Source organism: Schistocerca nitens, chromosome 8 (genome assembly GCF_023898315.1).
Source record: "Schistocerca nitens isolate TAMUIC-IGC-003100 chromosome 8, iqSchNite1.1, whole genome shotgun sequence".
In the NCBI taxonomy this organism is placed as follows: Eukaryota; Metazoa; Arthropoda; class Insecta; order Orthoptera; family Acrididae; genus Schistocerca; species Schistocerca nitens.
The window spans coordinates 330,389,277-330,416,878 of record NC_064621.1 but is presented as its reverse complement, the minus strand read 5'-3'; the positions used below and the strand labels follow the sequence as shown (position 1 = coordinate 330,416,878).

At 39.4% G+C, this 27,602-nt stretch overlaps 1 protein-coding gene across 1 annotated transcript in view; it reads right to left on the bottom strand.

Moving 5' to 3' along the window:
- LOC126199552 (fat-like cadherin-related tumor suppressor homolog) overlaps nucleotides 1-27,602 on the bottom strand; it is a 345,418-nt gene that overhangs the window by 97,315 nt on the left and 220,501 nt on the right. The window contains exons 11-19 of the mRNA XM_049936473.1: nucleotides 15,187-15,431; nucleotides 11,949-12,135; nucleotides 11,621-11,849; nucleotides 10,920-11,172; nucleotides 10,084-10,760; nucleotides 9,834-9,992; nucleotides 6,823-6,994; nucleotides 6,448-6,672; nucleotides 5,780-5,803 (exon numbers count right to left, since the gene is read on the bottom strand). Coding sequence (XP_049792430.1) covers nucleotides 5,780-5,803; nucleotides 6,448-6,672; nucleotides 6,823-6,994; nucleotides 9,834-9,992; nucleotides 10,084-10,760; nucleotides 10,920-11,172; nucleotides 11,621-11,849; nucleotides 11,949-12,135; nucleotides 15,187-15,431 — 2,171 coding nt within the window. The remainder of the gene's footprint in view (nucleotides 1-5,779; nucleotides 5,804-6,447; nucleotides 6,673-6,822; nucleotides 6,995-9,833; nucleotides 9,993-10,083; nucleotides 10,761-10,919; nucleotides 11,173-11,620; nucleotides 11,850-11,948; nucleotides 12,136-15,186; nucleotides 15,432-27,602) is intronic.

Sequence of the window (27,602 nt, the reverse complement as noted above, 5' to 3'; positions counted from 1 at the left end):
GCTGCTCAAACATTACAGAAAACAGTCTGAGGCTTGAAGGCTGCTGTACCATTGTAGAGTTATTGAAGACCCCACTCCTATGTCCAAGTTTGTGAGATATCAATATTCCACACCCAATTCAAAGGGGGGAAGAAGGAACACAGCATGGAGAATACACAGATCTAGACTTTACTGTAAGCAAAAGAGTTACAAAAAATGAAGAAAACTCAGAGAATAGCAACTTCTTTTTTAATAAACGAGACATTCCATTGAATTCATTGAAAATGGAAGAAAGTAACTATCAAAGAAAATGTGAGTGTTTCAAGAAAATAATAATACTCACATATGCCAACTGCAGTCAGTTTCCTGTAGCACAAAAAATTGAAAAATCTTCAAGAGAAACATTAGCAAACAGTAAGTTTTAAGAAAACAAAACCATAACAGATGTCAGCTAGATATTTCATCATTTAAGATGATAAAAAATCTAAGCAGAGGAAGCATTAGTCCAAGCTTTCTTAACATGTTTTTAAAGCCCACGAGATGATCCACCAACACAACAGTGAACAGTCCAAAAGAAATGCCAAATGAGGTGCATAATACCATTTAACGTATGAAGAAAGGAAAGGTGTGTGTAGATGGTTTTAAAAGAATTGATTAATGCCAGAGAAATTTGCAAAGTTTACAGAACATTATTTAACAGAGCCTGTTTGGAAGTAGGCCTAAAAATCAACTGGTATCACAGAGTTATGCATGTTCGACACAATGAAAAAATTGTGCAAATTAACTTTTCCATCCTACTGGGCACAGGTAGAACACAGTTTATGATCACTCAGAATGGTAGTGATACAGAGACCACTGGAACAAACAGTAAGTTCCTGCAGTTGATGATGGCAGAGTGCATGAAGCTCACAACTAGCCAGAAGCAAAGTCCAGAGTGTAGTGAAAGTTGTCTTAAGCATGCACACATTATGAGTGTTTTGAATCAAGAAATGTAAACATAGACAATTTCAATCACTCTGCTATCAATGGTGTGTATCAAAGGCTTCAGAGAACAGCAAAAACTACAGGACAAGTGCAAGGCTGCAGTATTTACTAGCACTCACACATCAGTAGATGGGCACACAGACAAACCTGTGGTGGCAGTGATGGTTCACTGCTTTGGCAGAAGCTGCAGCCATATCATGAAACTACAGTATCTTGACCTTTCCTCGGTATCAATACTTGGGATGAGTGGAGAATCCAAATCATTGTTGGATATTAAACTGACAAAGAAGTTAGAGAACCAGTTAAGGAGATTTTACACATTTGGCAGTTGAAGACAATAACTGGACATACAGCAAAATAAATAAATAGAGAAGTAAAAACTACCCTGCTTCTGCTAAACTAAAACAGTGGAAACTCCAGGTAGAAATATCACCAATGTACGAAAAGACAGATGGCTACTCACCGTAAAGAAAACTCATCAAGTTGCAGACAGGTACAGGTAAAAGATACTCATATATAGTTTTCAGCCACAGCCTTCATCAGTAAAATACACACACACACACACACACACACACGACTCCCAACTATAGCATCTCAGGCCGGAATGCAACATGATGTGGGATGCAAGGAGCAATCTGAAGATGGTGGGGAAGGGGAATGATAAGGGATAGTAGTGTACAGGTGGGGAGAGAGACAAACACTGTCTGCTGGAATGTGCAGAGACTAGATTGCTAACAGGCACAGAGTCAGGTTGTTGTGGGGCAGGGAAGTGGGGAAAAAAGGAGCAAACAAGAGAAAAACAGGAGAAAAGCAGGGAAAGGTGGGTGGATGCCTTAGCAGAGGGCTGCAAATAAACAGAGTGGGAGATGAAAATGGGGAAGAGATGATAGGATAGAGGGAGTGGAAACTTTTGGGTGCAGGGTGTGGGGACAGTGTATTACTGTACGTTGAGGCCACGATAATTACGGGAGTGGAGAATGTGTGGTAAGGATAATGCCCATCTGCACAGTTCAGAGAAGCTGGTGGTGGAGCGAAGGATCCAGATGACTCAGATAATAAATCAGCCATTACAATCAAGTGTGTGTCTGCTCCCGGTAGCTGAGTGGCAGCGCAACAGAATGTCACTCCTAAGGGCCTCAGTTTGATTCCTGGCTGAGTCGGAGATTTTCTAAGCTCAGGAACTGGGTGTCGTGTTGTCCTAATCATCATCATTTCATCCCCATTGACATGCAAGTTGCCAAAGTGGTGTCAAATTGAAAGACTAGCACCCAGCAAATGGTCTATCCAATGGGAGGCCCTAGTCACATGACATTTAAATTTTTTTTATTTATCATGCCACAGGGAGATCTGCTTTGCTCTTGGCCACAGTTTGGCAGTGGCCATTCATACTGGTGGACATCTGGTTGGTAGTCATACCAATATAAAAATCTGTGCAACGACTGCAGCAGAGCTGTTATATGACATGGCTGTTTTCGCATGTGACCCACCCCCTGGGCTGCGAGAAACCTGTGACATGACTGGAATAGGTAGTGCTGGGTGGGTAGATTCAGCAGGTTTTGCTCCTGGGTCTTCCACAGGGATATGATCCTTGTGGAAAGGGACTGGCTTGGGAGTGGCATAGGGATGGGTTAGCATGTTGTGGAGGTTGGATGGGTGATGGGACACCACTTTAAGAGGGTTGGGAAGTATCTTAGGTAGGATGGTCCTCATTTAAGGGACACAATGATAGGTGGTCAAAGCACTGGCAAAGGATGTGGTTCAGTTGTTCCAGTCCAAGGTGGCACTGGGTGATGAAGGGGACACTCCAGTATGGCTGGTTCTTGGGGGTGGTGGGAGGATTTGGGCATCTGAGGGGAAATGGCACAGGAGATCTGTTTGCGGACTCGGTCTGGGGGATAGTGCCTGTCTGTGAAGGCCTTGGTGTGACCCTCAGCGAACCAAGCAAGGGAGTTTTGGTCACTGCAGATACACCGTCCCCAGATAGCTTGGCTATTTTGACAGCTGACATACCTTTCACACCGAAAAATCCCTCCCGTATAGCCTGGCTACCTGGGGACAGCATATCTGCAGTGACAAAAAGTTCATTGCTCAGTATGCTGAGGGTCTCACCAAGGCCTTCCTAGACAAGCACTATCCTCCAGACCTAGTCCACAAACAGATCTCCTGTGCCATTTCCTCTCATACCTCGAATTCTTCCAGTGCCCCTAAGAACCAGCCACAAAAGAGTGTTCCCTTCATCACCCAGTACCAACCAGGACTGGAATAAATGAATCATATCCTTCATTAGGGCTTAGATTACCTGTCATTGTGCCCTGAAGAGCTGTATTTTCAAGTAATATTATAAATTTCGTCTATGGTTGCTGCATTATCGGCCATGTTCAAAATTTTAAGGGACTGTGTCAACTATTTTGTGTTGCTGGCACCTCCACTACAATTTCACATGGTGCATACATTTTTTTCATCTCAAGCCATGTAGCACTTTTTACATTCTTTTGCAAAACTGCATAAACATAACATTCATTCAAAAGCAACTGCACTTCACTCTTCAATGTAACAATGAAAAATTGTATAATAAAATTTTATGACTATTACAGTATCAGTGATATCCTGTTATGTTGACTTTATAGCCCCAGTAGTGATTTATGAGTTCACATCAGAAAATTTACATTGACATACTTTAGACAGTACAAAGAGTTTAAATGCAATAAGTACATGTTATTTCCAGAGGAGAAACTTTACAAAAATGACATTCTGGTGCTCCCGTATCACTCACTCAACATAAAAAAAAATATATTTGCATCAGATATTAAGTCACTATGGACAAAATCTGTTATAAAATAAGGAAGCATGTATTTATCTGCAATGTTTTCCTTAACAATATATAAGTCAGACTGTAATATTTAAAAACCTATTTTCATTGACAATGTGTATGGATATAAGAGAATCAAGTAACTACTTTTTCATATTTCCAGGAAACTTTTTTGGTATTAGTAGTATGTTTTCAGCTAACTTGATTCCATTCTAGTGAAAAAAGGAAATCACATAATTTATATCAAACTGATGACTCACTTGAGAAAACTATAAAATTATGAGACAGACTACTCTTACTACTTACCTTCAGGAGAGGAAATTTCAGTATTCCTGATAGACATACATAAAAATTCATACACTGTTCTAGCTTTCAGAACTACTATGTCCTTCCTCTAGGAAGAGAGATGGATGCATTGTGGACTATTAAGAAGCAAGGGCAAGTCACTCAACTCCAGGAGAGGAACCTAAGGACCTATTTCGTGTATGTCTATCAGCAGTATTGAAATTTCACCTGCTGAGGGTATGTAGTGGCCAGAAACTGTATCATAATAACTTGCAGTCCTTGAGACATGCCTGTTATTTTCAGTCTTCCCTAACCAATACCTATTTTCTCCCTTAAAGAAGGAACTCTCAGTTCCATAAACAAGAATATTTTCTTCTACTTTTAAATGTGTATATTGGCAGTACTTGGAACTTCACCTCCTGAATGTATGTGCTGGCTTGCCATTCTGTCTCTTTGTTATTTTAGTTTTATCCAGTGACTTTTTTAATGTTGATATCAGCTGCTCTTTTGACTTGGTGTTCTGTACGTTTTGGATGAGAAGTTGAAAAGTCCAGAGTTTGGTCTTCAGTTAGTCATACAATTTTTTCCTGCAATTTACTGTGACTTTCACCTCTGGCAATTGTTTGTGATATACAAAAATTCTAAGGTGACTGCAGTGTGCATTTAATACTAAACTGTTAAGTTCCCTGATAACTGGCTGAGTTATCCCATTCACAGATCAGAGGACAAGGGAATAACATTTACAAGAAACATAACAACTAGAGCATTGTGTGTTTTTCAAATTAATCTTCAAGTAGATATGTCACTTTAATTTTAATTTACTAATTATTTATTTCAATGTAACTATTTTTCCCTTTCATGGTAATGTAAATCACACAGTATATCTTCATCAAAGGAGATAATGAACAGTAAAATGTAAATTGACACCTTTAACAGGTTGCAAAGTGTTCAATAATGCTGTACAAATGAGAGTTCCGTAAAGATGCATGGTCACAAACAGTCTACATCAACTAAATAAAATATTATGTTGAATAACACATTTTGGCATTTGGATTCCTGCTCCCAGTATCAATACCATACAACCTAGAGATGGCTCTCCAACCAATGACTTTCATGGTCCTCCGATCTTAATTTATAATTTATTACCCTTTGCTTTTTCATTTTTTGCATCTCTCCCATCTTCTATTCTTGTTTTCTCTCCCTTTCTCTATTGTTTATGTCTCTTATTTCAAAACTCTAATTTATTAACTTTATTTATTTTCAGTTTTTCCCCATGTTATCTCTCTAATCACATATTTCTTCATGATTTTGGCTGTCATTATTTGTTTACCTTCTTAACCATAATTTTCTCTCTTCAGCATTTTCTATTAACTACCCATTGTACTGCAGTAAATTTATGGAAAACCATGTAGTTTTCCACTTTAAGTGATAGTGATTATTAGTTTCCACTTTTAGTTTCTCACTATAACTATCATCATGAATCCTGTTTTCTAGCAGCTCATCAGGCACGCAAAATTTAAATATTAAACTATTTCATCATATGGGCAAATGCATACAGGACAAGAGAAAATAAAAGCAAGATGAAGCAAGCAAATTAGGTAGTTAAAGTCATTTCTTCCAAGGACAGTGTATGCACCCCATGCCACTTGCAGCACAACATGCTACAAATTACAATACAAAGCCAAACACAAACATACAATAATAAGAGAAATCGATACTCACAGGGACCATTGTTACTGTCGGGGGCTGTGGATGGAGATAGAAAATACATCAGTCTAGATACAGTACTTCAGCAGCATTTTCTATCATTATTGAATTAACAGTAATGTAATAATTATTTCCCATGCATTTGTATTTAACTACAGAAATAATCCTAACTATACAGATGATCTTTATTATTTTTCTTCAAATGTCATTTGGGCAAGTTACTTACACCAGCCGTGTATTTCCTAAATCCTGAAGTTAATTTCACTATTAGTTCATAGTAGTAAACTGTTTCCACTGGAAGTTAAATGCAAATGAGAAGAAGTAAAGTTCAAGCAGATTTTGAATTTATCTATAGATTAATCCCAAACCTGGACTGAAATCTGAGGAAATAATCCCTCATCCTCAATTACTTTACAGCTCATAATGACAGCAGGGCCCATAACCATATCATGTCAGATTTTGAGACTAAAGTCTAATTTAGTGCATCAGTCAGTAAACAACATGGTATTTATATTAGCAAATGCACAAAATGCTCATAGTGAACATTACTACTATTGCAAAAGACACTCATCAGTGATTGTTACTGTAACCATGATCTAATATGCTCTTTAACTGCACTGTCACAAAGCATGTTGCTACAGAACTTCCATGCACATCACCAGTGCAAACTGAAGAGCACTTACCTGTGTTAAAGTCTAAGGCAAATTCCTCATACTCATTTCCTTTCACAATGCTGTAAATAAGTTTCCTGCCAAGTGGAGATTCAGCCTGTATACTAACAGCAAGAGAAGAATGTAATTCAATACTTTCTAAAACACTGTCTGTGTAGAACTGTTTGTCAAAAACAGGCATGGATCTGTCAATAACTTTTATATGAACAGGCATCTCTGTAGAGCATGGCGTGATACCTTAAAAGATAATGATAATCTTGTTACACACAAAAAATTCTCAGAACAAAGCACACTTATAGCTTTGTCTTACAAACATTATGATTTTAGGAACATGTATTTAAAAAATACAGCTTGATATCAAATTTATAAAGGAATACGCTAGCATACCTCCATCATAGGCAGCAATTACAAGTTCATATTCCCTATTATGCCCTTCCAAGCTCTGTTTCAGTGTAATTTCACCACTCTTTCTGCATACTTTAAAGAGCTCTCCATGGCCTTTTATTAGTTCATACCTCACTTCACCATTTTCTCCTTTATCCAGATCAACTGCATGGACCTGCAAATGTTGTATGTATGTATAAGAAACTAGTGATGTAAATACTTGCAACAAAATGAAAACAAACTATATTCTCATTTACCTGCAAAGTAATATTTACAAAGGCAATAAGAATGCTGGAAGAAGCCTGTAAGCAACAGTAGGACACTAACGGCTAATGACAAAACCCACAAGAAACATACTATTCACAAATTAATTTATTACTTAGTTTTATTTCAACAAAAGGTCCTGATATGCATAGAGAAACAAATAAGAAAAAAAGTAATAATAATTTTCTGTACTCAAGACCTTTGGAACACAGATTTGCATGGTTGTGTGTGTAGAAAACTAACATAGGATAAAGAGTTGTACATATTCAATGTTTTGCAGTCATAATTACTATGAAGAAATAGCTCTCAGTCAGCTTCATACGAGCTGCAGTGCATGTCTTTAGTTTAGTGCAAGTTAGGTAATTTTAACTATATCTTGTCTGTTGTGTGTGCTTGTCTCTACTTCCCACAGCCCCCCCCCCCCTTTCCACACCCCACTGACTCTGAAACAATATTATTGAACAGATGGAAAAATGGAAAGGCTCTGAACTTTCTATATTAGACTTGACTTGATCGGTTAGATTATTTGAATAGAGGAAACAACAGAATGTAAATGTAGCTAAAAGCAAAGAGAACAGACATATCAAAAGTAGCTGAACAATCTACATCTCCAGCTACAAATATACTCCACAAACCACTGTGAGGAGTATAGCAGAGGAAACGTTCCATTGTACCAGTTATTAGGGTTTCTTCATGTTCTATTCACATATGGAGCACGGGAAGAATGTTTGAATGCCACTGTGCAAGCAATAATTATTCTAACCTTATCCTCATGATCCCTATGCGAGCAATACATAGGGGGTTTTAGTATGTTCCTAGTGTCATCATATAAAGCTGGTTCTTGAAACTCTGTTAGTAGTCTTTCTTGGGATAGTTTATGTCTATCTTCAAGAGTCTTCCAGTTCATATCTTTCATTATCTCTGTGACACTCTGCCATGGATCAAACACACCTGTGACCATTTGTGCTGCCCTTCTCTGTATACTTTCAATATCTCCTGTTAGTCCTATTTGCTATGGGTCCCACACGCTTGAGCAATATTCTAGAACTGGTCACACTAGTGATTTGTATGCAATCACCTTTGTAGACTGACTGCACTTCCCCAGCATTCCACCATAAACTAAAGCCTACCACTGCCTTACCCACGACTGAGCCTTTGTGATCATTCCACTTCATATCCCTAAAGTGTTACACCCAAGTTCTTGTATGAGTTGGCCGATTCCAACAATGACTCATTGATATCTCATTCATATGACACTAATTATTTTTGTTTGGTGAAATCTGACTGAATATTTAAGCAGTTTTTTTCAGAAAGTACCTCATTATAGATAACTCCATCAACTGCAAAAACTCTGAGATTGCTATTACTACTGTCCAGAAGGTTGTTAATGTACAATATGAATACCAAGGGTGCCAACACATTCTCCTGTGGAAAACTCCAAGTTACTACATATGATGATGTCTGTCCACCCAAGATAACATCCCCACCAAAAAGATCTCATTCCAGCCACAAATTTCACTTGATATCTTATATGCTCAAACTTTTGACAAAACGCATAGGTGTGGTACCAAGCAAATGATTTTCCAAAATCAAGAAATACTGCATCTACATGATTGCCTTGATCCAAAACTTTCAGTGTGTCATGTGAGAAAAGTGTGAGTTGGGTTTCAAACAATTGATGTTTGGGTTCCAAATGATAGGCATTTTCAGAATCTGTGCTGATTGGCACTGAGAAGGCCTTCCTGTTAAAGATACATCATTATGTTTGAGCTCATGATATGTTCTAAGATTCTACACCAAGTTGATGTAAAGGATATCAGATGGTAGCGTTGTGGATCACTTCTGCTACTCTTCTTGAGACGGGTGTGAGACGTGCTTTTTTTCCAAGAACTGGGCATGGTTTTTTGTTCAGAGGATCTACGATAGATTACAGTTAGAACAGCCACAAATTCAGTATAGAATCTAATGGGGAATCCATCAAGCCCTGGAGCAGTACAAAATAGCCAGCTCTGTGCTGGATGTTAGCTACGTGATATATGCTCACAGTTACCTGAGAATGAAATTTCTATTTTTTCATAAAGTTGCCTCATATTTATTACAACTGTGGATTTCACAAACTGTGTCATACACAGGGAAATGAAGAATACAAATAAAACTCACCCTACTTCTATGTAAACAATCACTGGTATCTGCAGCAGTTTCAGAAAGTTTGCCATATTATGTGATGATACATATCAGGGTTTCCTTAAGCCAAGTGTGTGTTCCTCTGAACATATAAACAAAGTATCCTACTTCTGTTTCAGGAACATTGCTGAAAGTATTATGAGTATTGGAAATTCCACGATGACAATAATAAATGATACATGCAAGTCAAAAACTGCAGTGAAACTATATTTTGACAGGTGTAAGGTAAGCTACAGTTTAACACAAATGTTTTAACCTTATATTTAAAAAAGTGGAGAAAAGTTTCTAGAAAGGAATAAAGAAACATGAATTCTGATATCATTCTTTCACTAATGAGATACATCATCTTGCAGGAAATAATTTCAATTGGAGATCACATGCAACCTTCTTTTGTTCTCTGGTGGTATTGGTGTCACTAACAAATTATGTTCAGGGTCACTAATAAAAGTATAGTAAAAGAGAGAAAGAGAGAAAGAGAGAGAGAGAGAGAGAGAGAGAGAGAGAGAGAGATGAGGAAGAGGAGGAGGAGGAGAAACTACGAATCAATACATTGAAAAAAGACTTACTTTTGTAATACTGTCTCCTTTTTGTGCATCAACAGATACAACTGCATAGTATGGCAGATTAACAAACATTGGACAGTTATCATTTATGTCCAAAATTGTTACATTCACCATTACATGGGCCACTCTTGGTTGTTCTTGACCTGGTTGATCACTGCGTGCCTGAAATAAAAGGAACAGATTTATTTTTTAGACTATATCAATTACTTGAAAGGAGAAGTAAATGTGAATTGATGTGAGAAAAAGAACTTACTTCAACTATTAACTCATATTTGTCCTTAAGTTCTCTGTCAAATCTCTTTCCTGTTGTTCTAATAGCACCAGAAGTGGAACCAATTTCAAACATATCTGTTGGATTCAATATGTTAAATACTATATGTTCATTCAGTGCACTTCCTAGAACATTTACTACAGCCACAGTCATAACTTTTGTTGAATTTTCTATTATAGTTCCCAAATATACATCTTTTTGAAATTTGAGGCCTGATTTCTCTGACTGTTCGACTTTAATGTTGACTTGTGCTACACTGGAAAACTTCCCATCAGAGGCTCTTAAGTGCAAACGATGAAACTGTCTAATATGTGTTGCATCTGACACTGTTACCACTCCAGTGCCCGAATCAACAGCAAACACTTCACCCCTATTACCGTCAATTATGTCATATCGCAGATGTGTGCTTTCTGCAGAATCAGGATCTGCTGCAACAACCTGAACAACTGCAACATTCTGATATGTAGGCAACAACAGTGTTGCATTGTACTCAGTCTGAGTGAAGTGTGGTGGACAATCATTAACATCTGTTACACTTATTTCCACTGTTGCAGTATTTTCTGAGTACAGCTGAGGTTTCCCCAAATCTGAAACCTTAACATGGAAATGAAACTCGGGTATAGTTTCATGGTCCAAATTCAACACTGTTCGTATAGCTCCTAAAACACAAGAAGAAATTATTATGTTAAAAAAATAAGCATTCCAAACTGATTAAAGAACTTCATTCCAGAAACATTTTACAGTAATAATTTAAGCATATTAAACATTATTTGAGCTGCCGGTAACAAATGATTAGTATTAAAACTAAATTTAGATACCTGTGCTGGAATCTATATGAAAGAATTTGCGTGGCAGTGCTTCAATAATATCATAATTTAGAAGACCATTCAGTTCAGAATCATCATCCCTTGCTGTGATAACAAGGGGAGAGGTGTTGTTCGTAAGAACAAGTGAACCAATTGATGTGCCTTCACTTATGACACCTTGATACAATGGCTGTAAAAATCTAGGTGCATTATCATTCTTGTCCAGAACGTGAACAATGACACTGCATTGGGTTTTGGCACCAGCCTAAAAACAAATCCACAGGAACTGTTAGATTGACATATGTGAGCAGCCTATGAGTACAGGAAATTATTCAGAAATCTTTTGTATGAAAATAAAAATACCAATTTGAATTTTAGGATTGATTTCCAAAATCAAGCAATGGAAAATCCAGGAGGAAATAACAATATAAAAAATTTTATTGGAAATACAATGAAAATATTGACTAATAAAATATATGTTATTCAAATCAATACTTTGCATAATACAATTCTATTAAAATTATCACCAAAGCAAAACTGGGCATTGTGCCATAGAAAGTGGACAGTTAGTAATAATGAAGAGAGATATCTGAAAAATGCTTAGGTTGCAACATAAAAAGGGACAGTACTGTGAAGGTGGCATACACCTTGAACACACAACAATACGCAAACATTGGAGATCTACACTGTTCCCAGAATGATTATCAACTTACCATATTTGTTGCTTCAATAGTTAGATTATAAAATTTACAAAACTCATAATCTAACTGCCTTTTTGTTATTATAACACCAGTACTTGGGTTTATAAAAAACATATCATCCTTATTTCCACTTTTAATTTCATAAAATAGTGATGAAGTACTTCGAGCTTCCAGATGCTTTACATATGTTCCTACTGGTTGATTCTCATATATTTCAGCAGCATGTTCTTGTTTTAGAAACCTAGTGCAAGTACAAGTTGTCAGTTACTTTGTCCACATATTGTATTAAACTAACTACATTTTGAAAAATGGGTAGAATTAATTTTACTGCTACATATACCTTGGAGGGGCATTGTCTGCCATTGTCACCATGATATGAACAGGGATTGTAGCTGACAAAGAAGGTGATCCGTGGTCAGTAGCTTTTACAACCAGCATATATTCAGACATAACACCAATATCCAATTCTCTCGCCACATGTACAATACCTAGTGATGGATCAATGCTGAACACATTTCCAATATTTCCTGAAATGAAAAATTTCAGAGTCAGACTGAAAGTTCATCATTTAATATGATCCATTTCAAAAGCTTATTCAACACTGTGCACATGTATCTGTTGAAATAACATTATGAACTCTTGATTTTTACAACAATCAACATTTTGACTACAGTAAAAGTGTGTACAGCAAATTGTATCTACCATGATTCACTCTAAAGCACTTAGAAGAGACATCATGTTAATGTTATGCAAACCTGCCCACATCTTTGATAACGGTGTCAAGGCAGTGAGGAAGAGAGGTCACAAATTTTGTTCATGTTTGTCATATTCAGCTACGTCATGCACTCGTAAATAGATGTTGCACAGTTACCGAATTGCAGAAATGTTGGTTGCTGGGTTTTGCCCATTGTTCCAAACAGTTCCATAATTTTCTGTGGGATTAAATTGGGTGAATTAGTGGCCCAGTTCAAGTGCTACAGAGTGCCAGAGTGTTTATCAAATCAGCAATGTATGCATGCAGCCCTGTGAACATGTGTTCCCAAGTGACCAGTGTGCTTTTGTAAGGGGGTGACTAATTTTTGTCCAGAGTACTTATTTAAACAAAGTGCACTGCTCTTTATTCCTAAATCCAATGTCAATTGTAATTTTTCTGACATTACTAAATTTGTACTGATGACTACTAGGTTTCTCTGTTACAAGAAGATTATAATTCCATTCTCTCACAGCACAGCAGCACTGTATTTACACTAAAGTGTAGCACAAAGTTTTGTCTCATTGTTCCAGAGAAGATAAGACTAAAATATGACCTAATGGAAGGTGGGTACACAACACTATAAAACATGCAACATTGATATGTACAGCTGAAGACCTCAACGCACTGAGAACTCTGGAAGAGGCCTGTATATGACAGTGGAAGTCAAATGAACGCTGGTGAGCAAGAGGAGCAATACACACAGGTAAGTGTCTATTACAGGTGCCACACTTTAAAAACAATGTACCAGAGCTCAGATAGTCATCTTGCAAACAGCCACTCCTGATTTCAGCTACAATAACACTTTTGGGGACAGTTTTCCACCTGGAGGGTGGGTGGGTGGGGTGTGGGGGTGGGTGGGGGGGGGGGCTTGAATGTTTATCCATACAGACATGGAAGATTAATATCAATGAAACTACAACCAAACCAAAAAATCTATTTATTAGGCAGCAGCATACCGACATATACAGATACAAGGTGAAACATTAACAAACTTTCAGAAGTTGTGGTTCTTTCATCTAAACTAAGAGAGAAAATGAGTAATAAATTATTGCAATGATTAGACAGGAAAGTCACTGAAGTGGTAATTCAAAGGCGACACTGCAAGCAAGTTCAGGATACAAAAAACAACAATGATTTCAAAATAGCAATTAAACACAACAGAAACAACAATGAAATACAACACACTGGATTTAAAATGTAAAGAGGGAAGGAAACTACAAGCAAAACACAAGAAGGAAAGTAAAAACAAAAGACAACTAAAGAAAATTTGATTACAAAAAAGAAAGTGGCAGAGAAAACAGGAACATGTGTACAAAGGGGGTAAAATTCCAAAGTGAGAGGGAAAGGAAGTTACAAGGGAGAGAAAGATGTCACTGCCCATGCTACTGTCTTGAGGAGCATATACTGCTGGCATAGATTGACTGTCTGGATCATACTGAACATCTGCAAAGACGGATGACTTTTAGTTGTACAACAGCTGATTGCTCTGCTTTATCTGTAACATACAACAGATTTTGCATCTGATGTCTCAACAAGAAAATAAAATATATTGTGGGACAGTAGGTAAGGTCGATTATGATGCTCTACATTGTTGTGGAGACTGAGTGAGGGGAAGGAAATATGAAGAAACAAGTGCTTGATCAGCCAGAAGAAACTACATTGTACAGCAGAATGGACATCAAAGCTGAAAATAACACACTTCTGTTGTCTCTGGCACACTTCCTCACATATGAGATTGGTTAAGATAGTAAATGAAATCTGCTTGTAAACCAGACTAGTGAGAAAACTGAAGTGACGGCAACAATGCCTTGTCTGTTTCACATGAAAAGTTATCAACTGTCAAAATACAAATACTGTTAATAAGGCACTTTACAAAAAATTCTAGTTTCTTTTTTTATGACCCCTAAACTGCTGCCTCCCTTGTATTTTCAAATCCTGTTCTTTGCAGTGTCCCTTTCATTTATTAATTTCCTACTCTGAATTAACTCCTGTGACTCCTAATATACTTTGTCAATCCTTTAATTTCTATCAGCCATTAACGTATCATTTTCATATTACTTGCAATGATACCTTTTTTGGGGAAATGAACAATACTCTTTTTATGGTGCATTATAAATTGTGTAACTACGTATTCCATGTTTTGTACTTCACTGCCAGTGTTTTATCTTTTCTAGGGCTTACAGCATCAGCTAATTAATGGTTAGGAATATTTTATCTTTTAATTTTTGAGCTCACTGTATCCTATCATTCTTCCATTCCTCTCCATCTCTCTGGACATTTTAGTTCACCCATTCTGCCACAAGAATACTTTCGTAACTGAATACTACTTTCTCTCAACTCATTATGTTTACGATCCACCGTTTTCTCCAACTGTGACATCATCTAGCCCTCATTCTGTTTCATACTACTTGCACAAGTACAGCACAAGTGGCTGTCATTGTCAAAGCTTCACCATTTGTTGCTGACAATTAAGGGTGAAACTTTGAAAAATGTCAGCCACATGAGCTGGCATGGAGAAACATCAGAAAAATCATCACAAGTGGCCACGAAACTCTTAAGGGTTTTGTAATACTCACAATATCAGCCTCCCTCTCTCTCTCTCTCTCTCTCTCTCTCTCTCTCTCTCTCTCTCTCACACACACACACACACTCTCTCTCTCTCTCCCTCTCTCTCTCTCTCTCTCTCAACTGTCATGGTTAGCTACAGAGTTGTTGTCATTAACCACATATTATTTTGGTTCTGTTTCATATACTATGTTAACTTACAAATTGATTACTTTAAAATTAGTTGCATCATATAGATCAAATAAATGATGTAGGTTACCTGACGTAATTGAATATTTTATTTTGGCATTTTCTCCTCTGTCTCTGTCAATTGCATACACCTGAACAACTGCAGTTCCTATACTTGATGTTTCAAAAACTTTTCCTTGAATGAGTTGGCTTGTGAACTCTGGTGGGTGATCATTGTGGTCATGAACAGTCACAATAACTCGGGCATAATTTCTTTTAGATGGTGTCCCCTGATCTCGAACCATTACAGTGAGTACGTGCTCTTCCACAGTCTCCCTACAGAGAGAAAGAAAAAATAAATATTTGACCATATTTCTACACTAGTGTACATGTTTATTTATTGCACTGATCTGTTATTATGAATATAGTGTACAGAGTGTCAATATTTTATAATGTTCTTTTAGACTGCTGGTATGATACGCATTGCTTCTTTACAGCTTACAAATACTGCAGATAATTTTTCAATCACTTGTACAATGATAAAAGGAGAAGCATTTTTGATCCTCCATTGAAATTAACTGAACATATGACATTAATTGCCAGATGATCCCATCTGGGCATTTTCATTCGCCTGGTGCAAGTCTTTCTATTTGACATCATTTCAGCAACTTGCATATTGATGAAGATAAGATAAAATGATTACAACAACATAATATCCAGTCCCTGACTGAAGAAAACCTCCAACCCAGCTGGGAATCAAACCCAGGCCCTGGAATCTAGAGGCAGTGACACTAACAGGCAGTGACACTAACCATGAGTTCCACATCTACATCTACATTCCACAAACCATCTTATGGTGTGTGGTGGAGGGTACTTTTGTGTACCAGTGTCACTTCCCCTTTTTCTTGTTTCTGTCACATATGGTACATGCAAAGAATGGTTGCTGGTAAGACTCCATGTGGGCTCAAATCTCTCCAGTTTTATCTTCCTGGTCTATTCACAAGATAAACAGAGGAGGAAACAATATATTGGTTCACTCTGCTAGGAATGTATGCCCTCGGAATTTTAACAGTAGACCTACTGTGATCCAAAATGCCTCTCTTGCATATCTGCCACTGGAGATGGCTGGGCATCTCTGACACTTCTGCACTTACTAAATGAATCTGTAATGAAACATGCTGCCCTTCTTTGGATCTTCACTGTTTCATCTATCAGTTCTGTCTGGTCTGGATCCCGTACTGATCATCAGAATTCAAGTATTGGTTGAATGAGGGTCCTGTAAGCTACTTCCTTTGCCGATGGACTACATTTCCTTAGGATTCTTCCAATGAATCTTAGTCTGGCATCTGCCTCACCTGTGATTAATTTTATGTGGTCGTTCCACTTGAGATCGTTCCATATTTATTCCCCTACACAGTAATTGCTTTCAGTGATTGTTCTGCAGTTCTGTAATCATATAATAAAGGGTCTTTATGTCCAATTATTTGGAATACACTGCATTTGTTTGCATTGAAGGTAAATTGCAAGTCCCTGCACCAAGCATCGATCCTCTGTAGGTCTTCCTGCAGTGTGCTACAAATTTCTAGCATTGCGATTTCTCAGTATACAAAAGCATTATCCATGAAAAGCCTCATGAAACTTCTGATGTTGTCTACTAGGTCATTTATATGTATTGTGAAAAACTATGGTCCTATAACACTCCCCTGGGCCAAGCCCCAATTTGTTTAAGGACTTCTTTTTGTTAAGAATGACATGCTATGTTCTGTTTGCTAGAAACTCTTCAGTGTAGTTGGTCTGATATTCTGTAAACTCATATTTTGTTCATTAGGCACCTGCAGAACTATATCGAATGCATCTCGTTAGTCTCATGGATGAACAGAGTGCGTCTCGGTAGTCTCATGGATGAACAGGGTGAGCTGGATTTCACATGATTGTAGCTTTCAGAAAGCCTGTTGGTTCATACAGAAATGGCATAATATGTGATCATAAACTATTTTTCAGAATTCTGCAACAGAGTGATATCAGTTTTGTGCATCTTGCTCAACAACCATTCTTGAAAATGGGAATGACCATGCTTTTTCCCAATCATTAGGAACACTTCGTTCCTCTAGAGACTGCTGCCAGAAGAGGGGCACTTGCTTTCACATACTCTGTGTAGAATCGAATTGGTATCCCATCAGGTCCAGTGGCCTTTCATCTGTTGAATGATTTCAGTGGCTTTTCTATCCTTTTGTTACTTATTTTGATATGTGTTATTTTGTCTCTCATGAGAAGACTTAAAGGAGGAGCTACAGTATGATCTTCCTTGGTGAAACAGTTTTTCAAAAAGGTGTTCAGTATTTCTACCTTTTCTGTGTCATTCTCTGTTTCAGTGCCACTATGTTCACAGAGTGTCTAGACAGACGGCTTCAATCAGTTTATAGTATAAAGATCTGGGATGAGTGGGGCTGCTACTGTACATGTGATGAAGTGGCAGGTTGTGGTGGTGGCGGTGCTGGGCACAGGTTGCTAGAAAACTCAACTCTAAGATATATCATCTTTTATTGTCTTGAGTTACAATGCTGTAATGCTGCAATGCCTTTGGATATGCTTCTTCAGGTGTGTGGTTCGCTAGTGGCGCCATTGCTGTTGGAAGGTCACAGGGGTGGGATGGCCATTTGATGTCCATGTCCTACTTTGCTGACACTGTTTGCCATACTCAGTAGCCCATGCCTGAATCAGCACGATGTGCCTGTGATTGAACAGTGCAAATGACATGAATGTTTTGGTGAATTCTCATAGGTGTCCGCTGCTACAGTGTTAGAAGCTCGCACTGGTGTGGGTGGATGGTGGCAGCACTTCCCTGACTGTGAATCGCTGCCCTCCATGCCCTCCATGGCAGGAGATCAGTTGTTACTGTGTAGCCTGGGGACGGCTCATCCATTATGTCGTTCTACATCCACAGGCACAGACTTAGAACCATGAAGTGGTCTGTTGGAGATGGCTGCCCAGACTGGCATCAGCCGCTGGCTGGACCATAATGAGGCTCGCATAGAGCCGATCTTGCAGAGGATGCACCCAGACTGCATATAACTGTACTAGAATTGGATGGTATTTATAGTGATTAATAGCAAGCTTGTTGTGCTGACACAGTTCTTCCAGGCACATACAGATCATCATCTTATGTCTCAGTGATGTGGAATGCTCTACAGTCTAATCTGTAGTTGCATGGCCTTTCTGCAATGTCACCATGATTGTGCAGCTCATCTCAGCTGCCTTGTGGAGTACAAACAAGACCGCTTGTGAAAGTACACCTCAGCACCTCCACATTTGCTTGCTTGCTCACATACGGCTGCACTGGAGCTGTTTGCTGAGCAAAATTAGCAACAGCGTTACAACTGATATTATGAAAGACCAGAACTTCTTAGGATTTTCTATCACGTTGGTTGATAGAGTTGTACATTCATATTCATTGAACGCTTCACGTATAATCCTACTCCCACTAATTTTGGCTTTGTTAATTTTTTGTTGTGGACGTCCCCCATTTAAATCCATTACTTAAAAATAATGCTGAACTTAGAAGTACTTACAGTAGAAAACAGATCTATGGAATAGTCAACTGTACTACATAGCCTAAAAGTCCAGCAATCTGTAGTATTTTCAAAATCATTATGTCTTGATCAAACCACTGTTTTGCACTAAAAGAAATTGATTGTTGAAGCTTCAAACCCTAGGCAGTGTGCTGTGTTGCATAGTTTGCAGCAAACAATGTCATGTCATAACCATATCGAGTCCAAATCCAAAAGCAGGGTCATCAATGAAGTGCAGCATTCAGCACTGAAAACATGTTTATTACAAACACCTATGTACAGCCAGAATGCTGATATTTACACAAACATACAATACTCCAGAAGATAAAAACATTACTAACATAAGTTTCATTAATCTTCCAGAAATGACAAATACTAAATAACAAATAATTCCTGGTGTGTTTGGGTTTGAACTGGTGACCCACAGCATGCCAGACAGCACCACTAACTTCTAAGTTACAGTTCCCTCCCCTGGAGAAACAGTGACCCACTGTTTCAGAAGATCTTGTTGGAGATGACTACAACATCCTGGATCTAGACCTAGTCGATGGACCTCTATATGGCAGTGCTAGCACATCCTTGCATTCTCGTTATTTTGTCACACTCTCTCCATTATGACAAGCATTGAAAATAACTCTCCCCATTGAAGATTTGTGACATATCTGCACTTTTGTCTTCTTGCTGGTCATAACCCTTAGCTTAATGTGTAGTGTCCAATTAGCGTCAAAAAAACCTTCAAAGGATATAATACAGCCTAAAGTAGTGCTGTAGCAGCTTTCCCAACAGTCCTACTTACTGCACAGGTGTAACAATTCATACCAAGTCTCCCAGGTTGTTTCTCAGTAGCTGGTACTTGTCATAATAGGAATCTTGGTCTTTCTCTTGGGGTTCCAGGTTCCAAACACAATTCTTCCATCCTGGCAATGAGGTGTTTCACATGGTCATTCTGGGTATCCTACAGTTGAAATGAGAACTATGCATCCATTGTTATTTTGGCCTCTCAACAATAGAGAAAAAAGAATGGTGTGATTCCTAAAGTGTCTTGCTTTGCTGGGCAGTACTGTGTCCCACTTTCTCTGTCTGACATCAACATACACTGAGAGCATATTTGCCAACATCTTATTAAAGCATTCTGTGAGACAATATCATATGTGGATGGTAGGCAATTGTCATCATGTGGGTGAGGTCATAAAATGAAATTACCTCTGACACTGGCTGTGATCGTAAAACTTTCCACGGTCAGAAATTATCATAAGGGGTGATCCATGCTTCAAAATCAAGTCTTCCATAAGGAACCTCGAATTTCCAGAGCTTCTGCAGTCAGCACAGCTTTGGTGAGACCACACTATGTGAGGTATTCAATGCAGACTAATAACCATCAGTTCCAATCTGTCACCTTTTGGAACCTCCCCACGGGGTCAATTTCAGTTTGGAGGGAGGGTGCTGCTGCAGGCAGAATTGGTACTAGGTGCCCGGGAGGTAGCAGTAGCTATGCTTTTGGAATTGGCATTCCTTACAGTGACTCATATAATACTGATGGACCAGCAGACACCTCGCCAGTGACACCTGTGTCTGGTTCTGTCTAGAGTTTTCACAAATACCAGGTCAGACAATGTTGGAGTGTTGTGGAAATACACTCCTGGAAATTGAAATAAGAACACCGTGAATTCATTGTCCCAGGAAGGGGAAACTTTATTGACACATTCCTGGGGTCAGATACATCACATGATCACACTGACAGAACCACAGGCACATAGACACAGGCAACAAAGCATGCACAATGTCGGCACTAGTACAGTGTATATCCACCTTTCGCAGCAATGCAGGCTGCTATTCTCCCATGCAGACGATCGTAGAGATGCTGGATGTAGTCCTGTGGAACGGCTTGCCATGCCATTTCCACCTGGCGCCTCAGTTGGACCAGCGTTCGTGCTGGACGTGCAGACAGCGTGAGACGACGCTTCATCCAGTCCCAAACATGCTCAATGGGGGACAGATCCGGAGATCTTGCTGGCCAGGGTAGTTGACTTACACCTTCTAGAGCACGTTGGGTGGCACGGGATACATGCGGACGTGCATTGTCCTGTTGGAACAGCAAGTTCCCTTGCCGGTCTAGGAATGGTAGAACGATGGGTTCGATGACGGTTTGGATGTACCGTGCACTATTCAGTGTCCCCTCGACGATCACCAGTGGTGTACGGCCAGTGTAGGAGATCGCTCCCCACACCATGATGCCGGGTGTTGGCCCTGTGTGCCTCGGTCGTATGCAGTCCTGATTGTGGCGCTCACCTGCACGGCGCCAAACACGCATACGACCATCATTGGCACCAAGGCAGAAGTGACTCTCATCGCTGAAGACGACACGTCTCCATTCGTCCCTCCATTCACCCCTGTCGCGACACCACTGGAGGCGGGCTGCACGATGTTGGGGCGTGAGCGGAAGACGGCCTAACGGTGTGCGGGACCGTAGCCCAGCTTCATGGAGACGGTTGCGAATGGTCCTCGCCGATACCCCAGGAGCAACAGTGTCCCTAATTTGCTGGGAAGTGGCGGTGCGGTCCCCTACGGCACTGCGTAGGATCCTATGGTCTTGGCGTGCATCCGTGCGTCGCTGCGGTCCAGTCCCAGGTCGACGGGCACGTGCACCTTCCGCCGACCACTGGCGACAACATCGATGTACTGTGGAGACCTCACGCCCCACGTGTTGAGCAATTCGGCGGTACGTCCACCCGGCCTCCCGCATGCCCACTATACGCCCTCTCTCAAAGTCCGTCAACTGCACATACGGTTCACGTCCACGCTGTCGCGGCATGCTACCAGTGTTAAAGACTGCGATGGAGCTCCGTATGCCACGGCAAACTGGCTGACACTGACGGCGGCGGTGCACAAATGCTGCGCAGCTAGCGCCATTCGACGGCCAACACCGCGGTTCCTGGTGTGTCCGCTGTGCCGTGCGTGTGATCATTGCTTGTACAGCCCTCTCGCAGTGTCGGGAGCAAGTATGGTGGGTCTGACACACCGGTGTCAATGTATTCTTTTTTCCATTTCCAGGAGTGTACTTCACAATAGCTGGTGATAGGTGTTCAGCTACATTAATCTTGTTTCCTCTTATACAATGTGCCATTTATTAGCTGAAATTCTCCTTTGCTTCCTCATGCTTTGAAGCAGCTGTTCAGCATAAATGTCATTTAATAGAGAAATGACTAACATTTTATGCACACTATTGTGTTCCAGCATAGGTTTCCTTGAAGAGTAGTCAGTGCCCTTGTGTTTGCTACCATTCTTGTGTACCACTGTGAAGTTGTATTCCTGAAGCCTTAGTGCCCCTCTTGCCAGTCAACCTGATGGATTCTTCAGGCTAACCAGCCAGCATAGAGAATAGTGGTCTATCACAATGATGAATTTGCCAAATAAATATGGTTGGAACTTGTTCATGGCTCAGACAATTGCAAGGGCCTCTTTCTCAGTTGTAGATTAGTTCCTCTACGAGTTGGGGAGTATCTCAAAGCATAAGCTATCACCTTTTCAGCATTTTCCTGAATTTTTGCTGGAAGTGCACCTATTCCTTAAGGACTAGCATGGATGTGAAGTTCTGTCTCTGAATTCTCATCACAGAATACTAGTACTGGAGAAAATGTTATTGTCATCTTGCAGACAAGACAAGGTCTTTGTTGCACTTCTTTCATGGAAAATTTGGTGTCTCCCCGTGATAGTTACTGCACGGAATGTGCCTTGTATGGAAGTCCTTTATGAATCACTGGTATAGCAGGCACATTCTGAAAAATCATCTCACATCACAAATTTGCTGAGGACTGAGGAAATTTTTTGTTTCAGTACAGACTCCATCACCATTCACTCAATGCCTCAATATTTTTATTTCTCAGGTAGTGAAGACTCGATGCCTCAACATGTTTATTTCTCGGGTAGTGAAGAGGCAGCTTCTTGGACTCAGGTGGAGACCTGTTTGAACACACTCAACACAGCTGTCAGGCAGCTTAGATGTTCTTCGGATATCTGTAAAAAAACAACAATGACATCCAGACAGCAAAGACACATTGCCCATTTAATGTGTCAAAGTAGATTGTCCATCCTGTGCCTGAAGGTGGCTAGAGCCCAAATGGCATAATTCTGAACCTATAGAAGTTGTGAAAAGTTATGAAGGCAGTTTTTTTCCAGTCAGCCACATCAATCCCAATTTGCCAGTAGACTGTCACCATGTCCATAGATGAGAAATATTTTTGTCTTTTCAAGCAGTACACGGTGTCATCAATGAATGGTAATGGGCAGACATATTTTGTTTAGTTGCCTGTAGTCAATACAGAAACCCCATCACATGTGACATCCTCCATCACAGTGACCACAGAAGAGGGTCCAGGCTCTCTGGAGGTTGAATGATATCATTTTGCAACATCTCCCCTGCTTTCCCCTGGCTTATTTGTCACTCAGCAGGTGTGAGAACTGGCTAACTGATGGATGATCTCTGGTGTTGAAACATAATGTAACTGGATAGATAAAAAATCTGCTCACCAACCAGTGCTAGGAGAACACATACATAAACAGTGTTAAAGGCAGCCTTTGGAGCCAGTGGCCCCTTCTTCTGGCAGGAGACTTGAAGGGGAAGTAAGAGGGGTGAACGAAAAGGAGTCTTTCTTCCCCTTCAACCCTTCTGCCAGAAGAAGGAACCACTGGCTCTGAAAGCTTGCAAACTTTTAATACCTTTTATATGCATGTGCTTCTGCTGCTGCTTGATAAGTAGATTTTTATCTATCCTTTTACATTATACTTTCAAAAATTAATTATTGTTGATATATTAGGCAGTGCTGAAACAATACTTTACATTGGGCCATTTGATCTGTTTTTTCCATCTCTGGATTGAAAAGCATCTGAACATTGGCACAGAATGGCTATCACTGACCAATGTTATTCATTGGTCAGGCCAGGTTCTATTGGCATTTGAAGTGGAGAATGAATCTTCATTGATGGCTTAAGCTGCATTTCCTGGACTGGTTCAGCTGTCCTTATGAACATACCTTCAGGGATGAGTTGTGGCTGTTCATAACATTTGGTGATCCACAGTTCTCCTTGACCACCTTATGCCTGTTGCTGGTACCACTTGATGAATTCCTCTGTTGTTGTGACTTTCTTTAAAAGAAGAGCTTGGTACAAGTATTCTGTGACTCCTTTCATCAAATGTGTGATTTTATCAGTTTCTGTCATATTGAGTTTCATGACATGGTACAGGGCCAGACATTCTGTATGGAGGACTGTTATTTCCCAATAATGTCACTGAAGTACAACACTTATCACTGAAAACATGTTTGTTACAGACATCAGCATACAGCCAGAACAGAAGTGACCTCATGGTGCTGCTACTTATACACACATTTAAACTCCAGAACATATGAACATTAAAATCATGAGCAATTTTGAGAAACTTCCAGAAATGATAAATACTAAGTAATAATTGCTATTGGTTGATTTTTATTGACAACTCACAGCCACACTGCATGCAGCACAGTTTGTGACAAGTGTTGTTATGTGTGCAGCGCATGTTAGATATTTTGATGTTAAGAACTGTATCATATTGTGCACAGCTATATTCATTATTTTCTTAGACTCTCAATATCAGCCAAATTCAGACCAATCTCGAGGCACCTGTTCTCAAAGGAGAACAAATTATACATGAAGTGCATGCAACGGCTCATAAAAAATTTTTTGTACAGACATTAGATGTGCATTATGCATAGAGTCCTGTATAATTACACAAATATTACATTTATAAAGCCTATTCAGTACTCCAGAATTACAATGACTAATCATTCTGAGATAATATATTTAAGTATAAAATGTGTTTTAAGAAACATGTTATAAGCCTATTGCATGCTGGTCAAACTTCAAAATTCATTTACCATCTAATTAGAAATTGGGACTATAAAAATTCACCATCAGATAAAACTATGGGACATACAACAGTTGTCTATGTATTTATCTATGTATATAATAGAGGGAAACATTCCACGTGGGAAAAATATATCTAAAAACACAGATGATGTGACTTACCGAACGAAAGTGCTGGCAGGTCGATAGACACACAAACAAACACAAACATACACATGAAATTCAAGCTTTCGCAACAAACTGTTGCCTCATCAGGAAAGAGGGAAGGAGAGGGAAAGACGAAAGGATGTGGGTTTTAAGGGAGAGGGTAAGGAGTCATTCCAATCCCGGGAGCGGAAAGACTTACCTTAGGGGGAAAAAAGGGGTATACACTCGCACACACACACATATCCATCCGCACGTACATGTACACATTATGACAAGTGCCTCAATATTGACATAAATTATGTAGAAAAGTAGATTAAGGTACAGGCTTTCATGTAAAAATAAAGTTATTGAGATATCTTAGCGTGTCTTTTTTTAATTTCAAAATGGTACTTACTTAGAAAACACGCCTCGTAGTAACCTCAGAGTTTTAGCAGATGATGCAGTTATCTACAATAACGTGTCATAGAAACTGGTATATGGATGCATACTGATACACAGAGACAGGTAAACAGGCAGAATACGGCATTGTGATCGGCAGTGCCTATACAAGAGAACAAGTGTCTGGCTGGCACAATATTAGATTGGTTACTGCTGCTACAATGGCAGGATATCAAAATTTAAGTGAGTTTGAATGTGATGTTATAGTCGGTGCATGAGTGATGGGACGCAGCATCTCCAAGGTACCAATGAAGTAGGGATTTTTCCCATACGACCATTTCATGAGTGTACCATGAATATCAGAAAACCAGTAAAACATCAAATCTCCAACATCACACTGTGGCCAGATAAAAGATCCTGCAAGGATGGGACCAACAACGACTGGAGAAAATCATTCAACATGACAGTTGAAACACTTCTGTTGGCCACTAAACTTCCCAGACATGAACATTGTTGAGCATATCTGGGATGCCTTGTGACATACTGTTCAGAAGAGATCTCCACTCCCTTGTACTCATATGGATTTATGGACAGCCCTGCAGGATTCATTGTGTCAATTTCCTTTGGCACTACTTCAAATGTTAGTTGAGTCCATGATATGTTATGCTGTGGCACTTCTGCATGCCTGCAGGGGCCCTACACGATATTAGGTAGGTGTCGCTGTTTCCTTGGCTCTTGAGTGTATAATGAAGTACTGAAAGAACCTGCATAAATATTCAGTCAAATATTGATAAGGTTTCAAAGTGATGCAAATAATGGTAACTTGCTTTAAACGTTCAAACATGTAAAACTGTGCACTTTACAAAACAATAAAACATAGTATCCTATGACTATAATATCAAGAATTCACTGTTGGGATCAGCCATCTCATATAAATACCTGGGTGTAATACTTTGTAGTGATATGAAATGGAATGATCACATAGGCTGAGTTGTGGGTAAAGCAGGTGGTAGACTTTGGTTTATTGATAGTATACTTGGGAAGTGCAATCAGTCTACAAAGGAGATTGCTTCCAAATCACTCATGCAACCACGTCTACATCTACATCTACGTGATTGCTCTGCTATTCACAATTAAGTGCCTAGCAGAGGGTACAATGAACCACCTTCAAGCTATCTCTCCCTCGTTCCACTCTCAAACAGCATGCAGGAAAAATGAGCACTTAAATTTTTCTGTGTGAGTCCTAATTTCTCTTATTTTATCATGATGATCATTTCTCCCTACGTAGGTGGGTGCCAACAGAATGCTTTTACACTCAAAGGAGAAAACATGAGAAGATCCTGTCCCAACGAAAAACGCCTTTGTTTTGATTGCCACTCCAATTCACGTATCATGTCTGTGGCACTATCCCCCCCCCCCCCCCAATTTTACAATAATACAAAACTAGCTGCCCTTCTTTGAACTTTTTCAACATCATCTGCCAGTCTCACCTGATACGGATCCCACTCCGCACAGCAATACTCCAGAATAGGGCAGACAAGTGTAGTGTAAGCAGTCCCTTTAGTAGATCTGTTGCACCTTCCAAGTTCTCTGTCAATGAATCACAGTCTTTGGTTTGCTCTACCTACAATATTATCTATGTGATTGTTCCAGCTAAGGTTATTTGTAATTGTAATCCCTAAGTATTTAGTTGAATTTACAGCCTTCAGATTTGTGTGACTTATTGTGTGATCAAAATTTAGTGGATTTTTTTAGTACTCATGTGAATAACTTCGCACTTTTCTTTATTCAGGGTCAATAGCCACTTTTCGCACCACACAGATATCTTACCTAAATCATTTTGCAATTCATTTTGGTCATCTGATGACTTTACAAAATGGTAAATGACAGCATCATCTGCAAATGATCTAAGAGGGCTACTCAGATTGTCTCCTATGTCGTTAATATAGATCAGGAACAATAGAGGGCCTATAACACTTTCTTGGGGAACGCCAGATATTACTTCTATTTTACTCAATGACGTTCCATCTATTACTACAAACTGTGACCATTCTGATGGGAAATTACGAATCCAATCACACAACTGAGGCGATATTCCATAGGCAAACAGTTTGTTTAGAAGACACTTGTGGGGAACGGTGTCCAAAGCCTTCTGAAAATCTAAAAATATGGAGTCAATTTGACATCCCCTGTTGATAGGACTCATTACTTCATGAATATAAAGAGCTAGTTGTGTTCCACAAGAACGATATTTTCTGAATTCGTGCTGACTATGTGTCAATAAATCATTTTCTTTGAGGTACTTCATAATGTTCGAATACAGCATATGTTCCAAAACCCTACTGCAAATCAATGTAAGTGATATGGGCCTGTAATTCAATGGATTACTCCTATTTCCCTTTTTGGGTATTGGTGTGACTTGAGCAACTTTCGAGTCTTTAGGTACGGAACTTTCTGTGAGCGAGCGGTTGTATATAATTGCTAAATATGGAGCTATTGCATCTACATACTCTGA